The sequence below is a fragment of the Salvelinus sp. IW2-2015 genome, unplaced genomic scaffold (genome assembly GCF_002910315.2).
Source record: "Salvelinus sp. IW2-2015 unplaced genomic scaffold, ASM291031v2 Un_scaffold16391, whole genome shotgun sequence".
Classification (NCBI taxonomy): Eukaryota; Metazoa; Chordata; class Actinopteri; order Salmoniformes; family Salmonidae; genus Salvelinus; species Salvelinus sp. IW2-2015.
Window position 1 is genome coordinate 11,537 of NW_019957564.1, and position 13,578 is coordinate 25,114.

General features: G+C 43.7%; 1 protein-coding gene and 1 non-coding gene across 3 annotated transcripts in view; one reads left to right on the top strand and one right to left on the bottom strand.

The window, feature by feature from the left end:
• The first annotated feature begins 963 nt into the window (after positions 1-963).
• On the top strand, positions 964-1,040 carry trnaa-agc (transfer RNA alanine (anticodon AGC)). The gene has a single exon. It is a non-coding gene; the product is annotated as a tRNA-Ala (tRNA).
• Positions 1,041-3,239: 2,199 nt separating this feature from the next.
• The window catches only part of LOC112080588 (death domain-containing protein CRADD), a 31,864-nt gene continuing 21,525 nt past the window's right edge, over positions 3,240-13,578 (bottom strand). Inside the window, exon 2 of one of the 2 annotated variants that reach the window (XM_024146388.2) lies at positions 3,240-4,198. In XM_024146388.2, coding sequence (XP_024002156.1) covers positions 4,020-4,198 — 179 coding nt within the window. In that variant the 3' untranslated portion in view covers positions 3,240-4,019. Of the gene's footprint in view, positions 4,199-4,926; positions 7,760-13,578 lie in introns of those variants that run through there. The other variant, XM_024146387.2, reaches the window with a different exon arrangement.

Here is a 13,578-nt window from a genome sequence, read left to right on the forward strand (position 1 = left end):
AATGACATTTGTCATACAGTTCTCTCTGCTACCGCATGGAAAGCTGTAGCGATGCACCAAGTCTGGAACCAACATGGCCCTGGCCTGAACAGCTTTTACCCCCAAGATTGCTAAATATACTGAACAAAAATATAAACACAACATGTAAAGTTTTGGTCCCATGATTCATGAGCTGAAATAAACAATCCCAGAAATGTTCCATACGCACAAAGCTTATTTCTCACAAATGTTGTGAACTAATTTGTTTACATCCCTGTTAGTGAGCATTTTATCATTTGTCAAGATAATCCATCCACCTGACAGGTGTAGCATTTCAAGAAGCTGATTAAACAGCAATGCCACAAATGTCTCAAGTTTTGAGGGAGCGTGCAATTGGCCTGCTGACTGCAGGAATGTCCACCAAAGCTGTTACCTGAGAATTTAATATTAATTTCTCTACCATAAACTGCCTCCACTGTCGTTTTAGAGAATTTGGCAGTACGTCCAACCGGCCTCACAACTACCAACCACGTGTATCCACATCTGCGGGATCGTCAAGATGGGGAGCTGAGGAGTATTTTTTGTCTGCAATAAAGCCCTTTTGAGGGGAAAAACTCATTCCGATTGGCTGGGCCTGGCTCCCCCAGTGGGTGGGCCTATGCCCTCCCAGGCCACCCCCTTGTCTGCGCCCCTGCCCAGTCATGGGAAATCCATAGATTAGGGCTTAATTTATAATTGACTGATTTCCTTACATGAACTGTAACTCAGCAAAATCTTTGAAATTGTTGTGTTTCTTTTTGTTCAGTATAGTTAGTTAAATAGTTCATCAAATAGCTACCTGGACTATCTGCATTGACCCCTTTTGCACAAACTTTGACTTATCACATATGCTGCTGCTACTGTTCACTATTGGTCACTTTATTCCTAGTAATATGTACATATCTACCTCAATTACCTCATACCCCTGCACATCAATTTGGTACTGGTACCCGTGTGACTCAGTTGGTAGAGTATGGCGCTAGCAACACCAGGGTTGTGGGTTCGAATCCCACGGGGGACCAGTATGAAAAAAAAGAATGTATCCACTCACTACTGTAAATTGTTCTGGATAAGTGCATCTGCTAAATGACTAAAATGTACCCCTTTTATATAGCCAAGTTATCGTCACTCATTGTGTATCTTTTCTTATTAAGGGTTTTACTTTTCTATTATTTCTCTATTTCCATTCTCCCTGCATTGTTGGATGTAACATTTAATTTTTAGTCCACACATGTTGTTTACAGAGCATGCAACAAATAAAAATGTGGTTTGATTGATTTGAATTATGGTGCAAAAGTCCTTTCATTCCATTTGGATCAGTTGTGGATTTACTCTCAACATATTATATTAAGGCACAGTAGTATTTCTGCTTCTGATAATGATGTCGATCATCATTCTCCCAAGTCGTCCTAGCATAGGCCTATGTGGGGCCCTACGCTCCCAGCAGGCACAGCTTTCAGGAAAGCTTAACAAGCGTTCTGCCTCCTTTCCGATCAGAGCGGCTATTCCTCGACCTAATGTTCAATATAGCCTAAATAAACTCAGCAAAAAAAGAAACGTCCTCTCACTGTCAACTGCGTTTATTTTCAGCAAACTTAACATGTGTAAATATTTGTGTGAACATAACAAGATTCAACAACTGAGATATAAACTGAACAAGTTCCACACATATGTGACTAACAGATATGGTGTCCCTGAAAAAGGGGGGGGGGGGGTTGTCAAAATCAAAAGTAACAGTCAGTATCTGGTGTGGCCACCAGCTGCATTAAGTACTGCAGTGCATATCCTCCTTATGGACTGCACCAGATTTGCCAGTTCTTGCTGTGAGATGTTACCCCACTCTTCCACCAAGGCACCTGCAAGTTCCCGGACATTTCTGGGGGAGAATGGCCCTAGCCCTCACCCTCCGATCCAACAGGTCCCAGATGTGCTCAATGGGATTGAGATCCGGGATCTTCGCTGGCCATGGCAGAACACTGACATTCCTGTCTTTCATGAAATCACACACAGAATGAGCAGTATGGCTGGTGGCATTGTCATGCTGGAGGGTCATGTCAGGATGAGCCTGCAGGAAGGGTACCACATGAGGGAGGAGGACGTCTTCCCTGTAACGCACAGAGTTGAGAATGCCTGCAATGACAACAAGCTCAGTCCGATGATGCTGTGACACACCGCCCCAGACCATGACGGACCCTTCAGCTCCAAATCGGTCCCGCTCCAGAGAACAGGCCTCGGTGTAACGCTCATTCCTTCGACGATAAACGCGACTTGTCAGAGAAGAGCACTTTTTGCCAGTCCTGTCTGGTCCAGCAACGGTGGGTTTGTGCCCATAGGCGACATTGTTGCCGGTGATGTCTGGTGAGGACCTGCCTTACAACAGGACTACAAGCCCTCAGTCCAGCCTGTCTCAGCCTATTGTAGACAGTCTGAGCACTGATGGAGGGATTGTGCGTTCCTGGTGTAACTCGGGCAGTTGGTGTTGCCATCCTGTACCTGTCCCACAGGTGTAATGTTTGGATGTACCAATCCTGTGCAGGTGTTGTTACACGTGGTCTGCCACTGCGAGGATGATCAGCTGTCCATCCTGTCTCCCTATAGCGCTGTCTTAGGCATCTCACAGTACTGGACATTGCAATTTATTGCCCTGGCCACATCTGCAGTCCTCATGCCTCCTTGCAGCATGCCTAAGGCACGTTCACGCAGATGAGCAGGGACCCTGGGCATCTTTCTTTTGGTGTTTTTCGGAGTCAGTAGAAAGGCCTCTTTAGAGTCCTAAATGTTCATAACTGTGGCGTTAATTGCCTACCGTCTGTAAGCTGTTAGTGTCTTAACGACCGTTCCACAGGTGCATGTACATTAATTGTTTATGGTTCATTGAACAAGCATGGGAAACAGTGTTTAAACTGTTTACAATGAAGATCTGTGAAGTTATTTGGATTTTTATGAATTATCTTTGAAAGACAGGGTCCTGAAAAAGGGACGTTTCTTTTTTTGCCGAGTTTGTCATTTAACTTTGAAAATGTATTACTTTTTTGTGGCATTAACACAACTAGTAAAAATATTTTAATCTGATTAGGCTACTTCAAAAGTCTCATGTAGGCTACCTGCTCACGTTCATCCACTCCCCTCAAAAATAACTCCAGCATCCAAACTGCGCAACGGCCATTCGATTAATCTGTTACAAAACACCAAACAGTTTAATGACATTCGGAGACTGTCAAACCAAGCCTTCAATACTGAGTGTGGATACATTTTCTGTTTGTCAAGATTGTCAATCCCACAATAGAGTACGTCATACTTGATTGTGATGTTGAAAACGCAAAACATAATGAGCGTTCAAAGTCGGTAATTGGTATGCAGTTATGCGTTGCTTATTGGTTGTGTGGTGCATTGGCACAGAAACCTGTTGGTGGAAATGTTGTATTCATTATATAAATATAGCTGATCGTTGTCTGCAGCTGGCCCTGATCGTAATATAACGATACAGGCAGGAAGGGTGAGCTTGTCCGTGGTGATCGGCGAACCCTCAACCTTCTGTCCTGTTAGTCCTGTGTGGCATCAACTGTCTCATCAACAATTTTTTTGTTGTTGAAATGGCAGTCAATATTTACAATTTGAAACTCAGGATTCCTACAATTCTTATTTATGGTGGTATTACGTTAGAGTACATTTTATGAGGGGGGGTGAGCACATTTTTTTTTTTACACCGTTCACATACTGTATGGGCCACAACCCTCTTCACAAAGTCACTAAAGACTAAATTGTAGTAACCTGCTTGTGCTGTGTTGTGACAGCAGCAGCTAAAACGTCTTCCATTATTCAACACTCCCATCTAACAACTCCCCCACAGAGTTACCCAACATCCCTCCTGTTCCGTCTGCACTGACACAAATGTAAGGCAAAATGCTTGGCTGGAGTGATGTCAGCGTGCAGCGTTCCTAAGAGCATCCGGGAATGTAGTAGACACAGTTGATCCCTGGCCTAGAATGCCCTTGGATAGGTCAGAGGTCACCGTGGCTTTGTCTCAACCAACCAGGAGATGGATTTACGCTCAGGCCACGTGGTTCATGGCCTGTGATCCTCTGTGGTCGTGATGTGTCGGCAGACAAAGGCTGTGTGGGGTGTCTGACCTTCGCCTCCACAGCCACCACTCGCCAACCAGACCAGCAGATAGCGGAGACTGTGAAAGAAAGGGAGGGTGAAAAAGATGGGGGTTGGATGTAGATATCTCAAGAGGACTGCCACACAACTGGGTCGTAGTCATTATGGCACAGCCAAAAACAAGTGTTTATTAATGGACAAGTTCAGGGGAGGTAGTCCCTCCCACTTTCAGTCTGGTGCCTAATAAATACAAATACAGAGGTAGGTAGTCTTTCCTCTCCCCCTTGAGCCTTGCTCAGTGACTAGTGTTTTGTAAAAAAAAAAACCCAGAGTACATCAAGTTTGATTGATTTGATTGCTGCCTACCTGTGCTAGCCTAGTTTCCCTGGCTGTGTGTTTCTGGGCCAGAAACACAGAGCCAGGGAAACTAGGCTAGCACAAAAACAGATGTGAAAACTCCCTGCAGCGAGGTGTGTAAGTGTACGTATGCGAGTCCCCTAGTCCAAGACGTCACTTGAGTTGTACTTAAAGCTTTCCCAGGAACCCTGTGGCTTTTCATTCACAAAATGTTTTAAATGTAACAGACATTCATTTGTGTATCTGACTGTGCTATGAATTACCTTAAGCCTATCATAAATGATCCTATTAAGAATTATACTAGCATTGGCCGAGGCGCAGACAGAACTCCCACGTCGTGCAAGTCAGAGAAGAACGGGTGATTTAAAAAAATGTTCCCACATTTACTTAAGAGTAGTTAAGAGAATTTGTTTGGCATTAACCTTGCGGTCATAAACAGCAAGACACATGCAGATGAAACAGTATGGTCTTTGTTTTTACAACTAAACATTTGCAAATGAAACATCTTGTGAAATGGCCCTACATTAACAAATGGCAACATGACATCAAGACCAATAAAGCACTACATAAAAAAGGAAGTAATCACAGAGAAATGTACAATCATAGCATGCCATTTGAAGAGGAAAACAAATCCCATTCCAGTTACATCTTAAAAAAAGGCGGACAAATATAGGATGCTTTTTCAAGGCAAATCATACGCAAAAAGTATAAGGATATAGTTAATGTACAAACTCCTTTAATTCCAGCTCCACGTGGGAAAAAATCCTGGAGAGTGCTTGTTGGGCATGCAGCCTTGACCTTGTTGAGGCATTTCCATTTGATAAAAACTGACTGCAGCAGTGGCTGTTGTTGCGGTCCATTAATGTCCCTGATTCATTGTGACGTAATGTTACAACAATATGTTGCGAAAATAAGACCAGACGTTATGCAATACTATATACTAAAATACTATCAGTGGATTTGTTTTCCACAGAGTGAATGTCGCAACGCCATCGTGTTTGTTTACTTTTCAGGGTCTGAGTGACTGAGAAAAGGCGTGTCTTTAGGAGTGTGTGTAGGCCTGCATGGTTTCAAAATCGGCTTATTCTAATCTTACAATAACAAATCAGTGTCCTCTGTCCTTGTACCTCCAGTCTGGCATCAGTCACTATCAAGAGATACTGAACGTTACGGAATATTCTCGTATCAAGTCTAGTGACAATCAAACAGTACACAAAAGAGTTTCCCCCAAAATAAAACACTGGAAATCATGTGTATTACAGAAAAGGTAAAAACATAATTACGCTAAGCATTGTGTTAATTACTCTAAACTGAATATTAACTTTATTAATCTTACATGTCCCTATTACAACACACACACAGGGCCAGGCCAATGACACATCTCGCTCAGTGTTTCTGTTAGCCGGTAATAGCTGGCTCTTGGCCTATACATTTTTGTTGTTGTTGAAAAGCTGAAATAATATATCCCTGGTCAATTGTCCTGGAAAATAAGAAAAAATCATTGCGAAAATAATGCTTTTTAGCCTCTTCATTGATGGAAATACATTTGACTGGTCCTATTTATCGTTCTCTAGGTTATTTTGCATAATTTAGTGGAATTATGTTGGCAAAATGTGTAGGCTACAGTATATTTGTTATGCATCTTATTCATCACACCCGTACAGCATATAGAGCCTTTGAGCTGCTGCCGCGTCACACACACCACTTGGCAATGAGCTGGAGGCGCTATGCATTTCATTTTAATACATATGAGGCACGTCTTACCTTTCCTCAAAGTAGCCTATTAGATCGCTTTCTAATGGACATTTTTCATCTCCGTCGCATGAAACCGCTCAAGTGTGTGGTGCCCTTTTGACAACGGTGTTTTCCCGCTAATTGCATTATGGAAGGAATGTTCATGAGTAGCCTACTGCCTTGTGCGCATTGCTGAGCTTATCATGTGAAGAAATAATAGTTCCCCAGCATTATAAGCTAAACTTTCTGTTCTGTTGGGTCACTCAGTTTTTTTTGTTGTTTTTTAAAATTTGTATCCCCCTTTTCTCCCCAATTTTCGTGATATCCAATCGCTAGTAATTACTATCTTGTCTCATCGCTACAACTCCCGTACGGGCTCGGGAGAGACGAAGGTCGAAAGCCATGCGTCCTCCGAAGCACAACCCAACCAAGCCACACTGCTTCTTAACACAGCGCGCCTCCAACCCGGAAGCCAGCCGCACCAATGTGTCGGAGGATACACCGAGCACCCGCCCCACTCGGTTAGCGCGCACTGTGCCCGGCCCGCCACAGGAGTCGCTGGAGCGCGATGAGACAAGGATATCCCTACCGGCCAAACCCTCCCTAACCCGGACGACGCTAGGCCAATTGTGCGTCGCCCCACGGACCTCCCGGTCGCAGCCGGCTGCGACAGAGCCTGGGCGCGAACCCAGAGACTCTGGTGGCGCAGCTAGCACTGCGATGCAGTGCTCTAGACCACTGCGCCACCCGGGAGCCCGTCACTCATTGTTTTTAACGTTGTTTTTTTTATGTAGCCTAAGCCTACTGGTTGTATGATTTTGGGCTCCATCTCACAACTGTCCCAGATTCAGATTGGAATAGACTATTTCTCAACCACCTGACCAATAGAATAGGTGAACTATTCTACTATGGGGGATAGTAGATTGACAGGCTAGTGATGTTGCTGTTAGTTGTCTTGTTGGCTGAGGAAAAGCAAATGTGGACACATATCTTCATTGTTGTATCCTCGACTTGCATGTTCTGTTAATATGAATTACCGTGATGTGTGTCATTCTGAGCACTGTGGGTGGACACCCTAATCAGGTTATGCATCCAATGCATATGGGTCCGGCAGATCTCAAATGTCTGGTAAAAAAAAAAGCTGCCGGTCACATGTCCAGCGCCACATTTTCCTATCAGAAACCCTGGTCTGGCTGAGCTAATGGCTGTCATCCAATTAGGATTTCATCCATGATACAGTGTGTCCTCTCCCCTCACTGGAACACCTCGTCCAGGGTAGAGGGGTGGACGTCAGTGGACTGCAGGCTCTGGAGCAGCCTGTGGACTGTAGCGCTCCTCCCCTGGCGCTGCCTCCACTGGATCAGCCCTGCTAGCACCTGCCCGTGCAAGCTCAGAGGGTGGTCGGCACGGCAACGGTAGAGCGCCCCCGTGGAGAGGCCCAGGTCGAGGAGAACCGACTCCCACTCCGAACCGAGACGGGATGCCAGCCGGGACAACTGTCTGTCAGACGGGACTGCTCGGAGCGTCACCTCTGGAATGCTCCACTCATCTTTGGAAGGGAAGGAGGGAAACACAGAGAAAAGAGATGGGAACAAGAGCGAGGTGGAGGGAGAAATGGGTGGAGGGAGAGAGAGACAGTATCAATTTCCATTTAATAAAACCACGTCGCTGATTCATTGTGACGTAATGTTACAACAATAGGTTGTGAAAATAAGACTAGACGTTACGTAATTCCATGTCCATTTTTTGGACATGAAAGAAAAAAACAATACTATCAGCTAATTTGTTGACTGATAATGACCTCCATTTAGGAGAGAGGGAACGAGAGCGAGATAGGCCTAGAAAACAGAGCGAGATATTGTGGTGTTTTTCATCTGAAACGTGTTGCATAACAGAGGTGGGCAGATCAGGAACACTTAACCGCTGTTCCTGGAAACCACTTTTTATAATAGAGTCACACCAAAACCACATCAAATACCTGGTCATCTTCCTCTGGCTGAGAGGAGGTGGGGAGATGGAGAGCAGGCAGGTTTAAAAATACATGTGTTCTTAAAAAAATTGTCCTGTAGTTCTGTAGACCTGGGCTATACACTTCTCCCCACGTTCATTTCTCTCCCTCTTCTTCCAACACAAATCTTCTTCTCTCCACAATATTCATCTATCCGAAACCAGGTTTCCATCCAACCTTTTTCCATGCGAGTAAAGTACATGTCGGATAAATAAATTAAAAAAGCCACGACAGGCCTGATGAAAACAGCAAACGTCTGTAAAAACGTTCCAAATGTCAACAAGACAAAATATGCTAGGTGGGATCATTGTGTCTAAAATGTATTATGTGAGAAATGGTGGTGGAAATGCCTTTGTACGCAAATATTGATATAATAACCAGTCATATCGAAGTAAACTTGGAGTGACGCAGTATGTTCTGTGGTCCTCCTACTACAGCTCAGGAAAGCCTACAGTTTATTAGGTTACAGATGAAATAGGTGACGATGAACTTCACAGGGTGGTGAAAGTGCACAGTGATGATCTTGATGCTCCTTTCCAATAAATATTGAGGGTCTTATTCTGGTGACATTGTGATCAATGCTTGGCTGCCATTTGACATATGAAAGTCCATAATAATGTTATCATGTAGGCTGACCCACCTACACTGTACCTGAGAGCTGTTGACTAGAGCACACTTACCAGTGGTCACATTTGCTTTGTGTGCCAAAACCATTTAACTTGTATTTTTTTATTTGGCATATGGGAATTTAACTGCAAACGTTTAAAAAAAATGTTTTATGTGCACTGTGCTACGTCATCACGCACAACCTTTTATCCGCAACAAGTCAATCTGATGGAAACAAGTCTCTGCTGGGAAAACCTGCATATTGGTTTTTATGCAAATTTTAGAATATCTGCATGAAAATCGGTCGTCAATTGGATGGAAAACTAGCTTGGAAACCACAGTAGAGTATCCAAAACCAATCTCTCTCTCTCTGGCTGATGGGAATGGGATATTGTAGATGTGGCTTGAGCGCTGCAGTCGACTCGCTTCAAAATACAGTCAGTTATTTGTCACCTATGGATGGTCTTATTGCCCAGCCGGTAAGGGGCTGAGGGTAATTGTCCTTGGAGAGGGTATGAAATGGTGCACACATGGAGGTGACTGGGTTTGCATGGTAAACAAACATGCTTTGGGGACAGCTGTATATCATGCATTGTATGTATAGAACAGGTCAAGGTCCAGCCACGTTACGTTCAGTTTGGCAGGTATGGTGGAACCAAGGACACAGATGGATGTGGGGCTGTTATGAGACGGTATAAGGAGGTGTATGGTCAGTGAGTTTGGGGGCAGTACGGTGAGTCAATAGCCCATCAGTTGTCTCTCCTCCGCACCCTATTCCTCTTTCCCCCGCTCTCCTCCCTGCTTAGGCCTATATCCCCAATTCCCTCCTACTCCCTCTAGTTTTAGGAATCTTTTGCTCTCCTCCCTCAGTCTACCTCCCGCTCCCTCCGCTCAGTGCTGATAGTGCCAGTTGCTCTCTTGACCCCTCAGACAAAAGGGATCACTGTGCAGGGCTGTGTCACTGCACTCCGAGCCCCCATACAAGAGGATTTCATAACCCTGCCCAACTCATCACAGATTACGCGCGCACACACACACAGGTAATGGGGATTTTCCAGGTGAATTAAAGTTACAGATAAAGTAAATCAATGTGGTTTAATACAAGTTGCAACAGGGAGACACATCCAGCAGAGAAGCAGGCTCTTATATTCTAATCTCACAGCACCAATGTTCTGTAAACACCTGCCGAGAGGCTTGTAGGAAGTCACAACATCAGCTGCTACAGAATCAGTGTCCCAGAATACAATAACAATCAGTGTCCTCGGTCCTCGGTCCTCGTACCTCCAGTCTGGCGTCAATCACTATCAGATATGAACAATCCATAACATTCAGTATCAAGTCTCGTGACCATCAACCAGAACACAAATGAGTGTCCCAAATTTAAAAAAAAAACTGAAAATCATGCATATTACACAAAAGGAAAACATTCATAAAAATTAAACACAATGCTTATCTATCTTAAATTTCCCCAACACACACACAGGGCCAGGCCCATGACATGTCTGGCTGTCATCTGATTAATGGACAGTTAAGAACTCACTGAGGCGCGATAAGGGCAACACACAAACTGACCCCCGTCCCCCTATTGAAATGATATGGCCAAGCAGCTCAGAGGGACAATTAGGATTTCACCCATGATCATCCATCCATGCTATCATCCATGCCGTCATCCGCTTTGGGAAACCAACATGCTGAGAAGAAACGACAGAGTTTGAGCTAATACTCCTAACTCCTATAAGCTGGAGGGGGGTTCCAGTTCCTAAAGGTCACGGGAGGTCATGTGTCGAGTTTCCAAAAGAGTGGCTGACGGAACTGCCAAACATGACACTGCCAGTTAATGAGAGTAGGCGTTCTAATGCTCGTGCTAGGACACTGCATCTGATAGTGTGCGGCTACTTTCTTTTTCAAAGATCTTTCATTGATCAACATTTATTACTATTGAAGAAGAGGCCTCGTGGGATAGCTAGCAGCTGACACACTAGGCTAAGCAACTCAAACCTGGGTAACAACGCCCGGGAACACCTTTAACACAGTGTCACAAGTGAGACAGTAGGACTCTGAAGTACATCATGTTCCCTAATGCATGCCAAGAACGGTTCGGCCCAACCAAGCCAGGCCTTCATCTGTTCGCTAACAAAGGGGACACACACACACAGAAACTCAGAGGGAGGGCAAAACGGGGAGAGATTCTGACAGGGCTGTGTGAGAGACGGCTGTTACAACTAAACAAAACCTTTTTCCCCCCTGAAAACCCATTTGCTGAAAGGCGCGTAGGCTAACAGTTAAGATGCTGGGAGCTTTTGAGAAATAGGCCTTCACTGGAGAGAGAGAGAGAAAGAGAGTAGGTCGAGAGAAAGAGTAGATCGAGAGGGAGAGCAAGAGAGATTGTAACCAAATAAGGCGCTATGGGAGAAAAAAAACGGAACACTTTTCTAGGAATCGCCTCTTTGAGAAGAGCAGGCGGTCCAACCTTACCTTCTCTCACACACTGATGAGGGGGGCAGGGCATGCTGACATGTAACTGAAATAAACCAGAGTATTTGGAAGTGTATGAGGCCATTGGACAGTAGTCCCGGTAGGTAAGGGGTGTGTAGCGATGCCTAGTTCATTCTACATAGTAAAACCCAACATCACCACACTGTTTCCATATTTTAATAACCAACTAACTCAGATCCATTCATCCAAGTTCAAATATTTCCATTCATTTTGTTCAATTCCATTTTTATCTCAGTTATTAGCACCTACACTGCAACGTAATAACGAAGGGATGAACGATGACTAAAAGCCTGAACCCAAAACCTGAGTAGTCAAAGAAAACAATCCAAAAAGGTACAGGACTCTCACCAAACTACCTGGTTCATGGCTAGACAGACCGACAGAGACAAAGTGAGTGGGAGTAATGTGTGTGTGTGTGTGTGTAACCCCTGTGTGGAGGCCTAAAATAATCATGATTTTCTCCTCTAGCGCAGAGGGCTGTTTCCAGGAAAGTTTCCCGTGTCCTCATGTGACTCCGATGCCTTGTCAGGACACAAATGTTTGGTGCTGCCTTTTAAAAATGGTTTTATCTTAGTTAAAATGACTTCATGGCAGGCAGTGCAGCTGTGTGTTGCCAATTTGGGCACAGTTGGCCATTTAAACTAGTTCTGGCCGTACACACAGCTTATTAAACTATTCAGCACAATGTACTGTATGTTTGTAACAGCTGCATTTAAAATGTAGCCTCCACAATAATGGATAATATTTTTTTTCAATTTAAAGTTCTTGTTTTTCAATCAACCCACAAAACACATTCCACATTCACAGATGACAGACTTTAAAAAATAAAAAATAAAACTTGCAATAGCACTATCAAGGTTCTTATTAGCTATTTCCAGCCTTAGCTGATACGACGAGCAAATAATTAGTTTTTAGAGCACCTTACACAACATGCATCTGCTCATTTCCCTAATCCCCCCCCCCCTTCACTCTGTCCAATTTGAAATATAGTTGAGTAGTGGAGACCAGACTCTATCAAACTTGGGCTGTCTCTTGTGGAGGTCATAAGTGAGCTTTTCAAGAGGGAGAAAGTCAACAATCTGGTCAATCCACATTTTAAATATAGAAGTATTAGAAGCCCACAATAGAAGAATACATTTCTTAGCAAAGTATGTAATAGTCATAAACAAATTTTCTCTGTCAGGATCAAGAACAAAGTCCTGCTGGGCATTAAGAAGATAGATACACGGGGTCATATCAAACTGTACATCTATTATTTTCTGTGCAGCAGTATGTATAGATTGCCAAAATTTGGCAATCTCTCTACAGCTCCAAAATACATGCATATAGGTTCCACTTTCAGAGGTACATCTTTTACAGTTAGGAGAAATGTCTGTTTTCATTCTATGGAGTCTCAAGGGAGTGTAATAAAATTTGTACAAAAATGTGTAATTAGATTCTTTCATTTTTACATTAGTAGAGGAGCAGTATACCCTGTCGCAAACCTCCGCCCATAACTCATCACGGATAGTCAGACCAAGGTCCTTTTCCCAGATTATTTTCAAAGGAGTAAAGGAGGAGCCCCCTTTCCTCAGAAAGAAGTCTATAGATAGATTTTGCCTTTAATGGATTGTGCTGTGACAAGAAGGGTTTCAACTTAATTCAACTGAGTTCTAAACCTCCTCTTGGAAGTAAATGAGGAAATTACTAATTTGAAGATATTTAAACAAAATTGGATCTTGGCACATTGAATTCACTGCAGAGCTCTTGAAAGGATTTCAGTGTAGTGGTTTTCTGATGAAATAGGTCTGAAAAGGTCCTGATTCCTAGAGGATGCCAAAGATTAAAGTTGCCATCACTCAGGGCTTTTGGCAAGTCTGGGTTGCATACTATAGGTGAGTGAGAACATATTTGGGAGGAAATGCCCAGATATTTCTTAGTCCCTCCACCCTAGTAGGGTGCTGTAAATCACAAAAGGTTTTGGCTGTGTTGCCCACTTCACTGAAGTTATTAATGAATATAATTGAGCTTAGGGGGATTGAACCACAGGATTGGGCTTCTATTTGAATCCACGTTGAGTCTTGTCTGTTTGTGATCCATGTTAGCATGTTGCAGATTTGGGCAGACCAGTAGTACAATTGAAGGGAGGGAAGGGCAAGACCACCCTTAGATTCAGGTTTTTGATAGAGTGGAGAACTTGATCCTAGGTTTTTTTATTGCCCCATATAAATTTGGTGATGCTTTGGTTAGTTGTTTTGGTTAGTTGTTTTGAAAAAGGA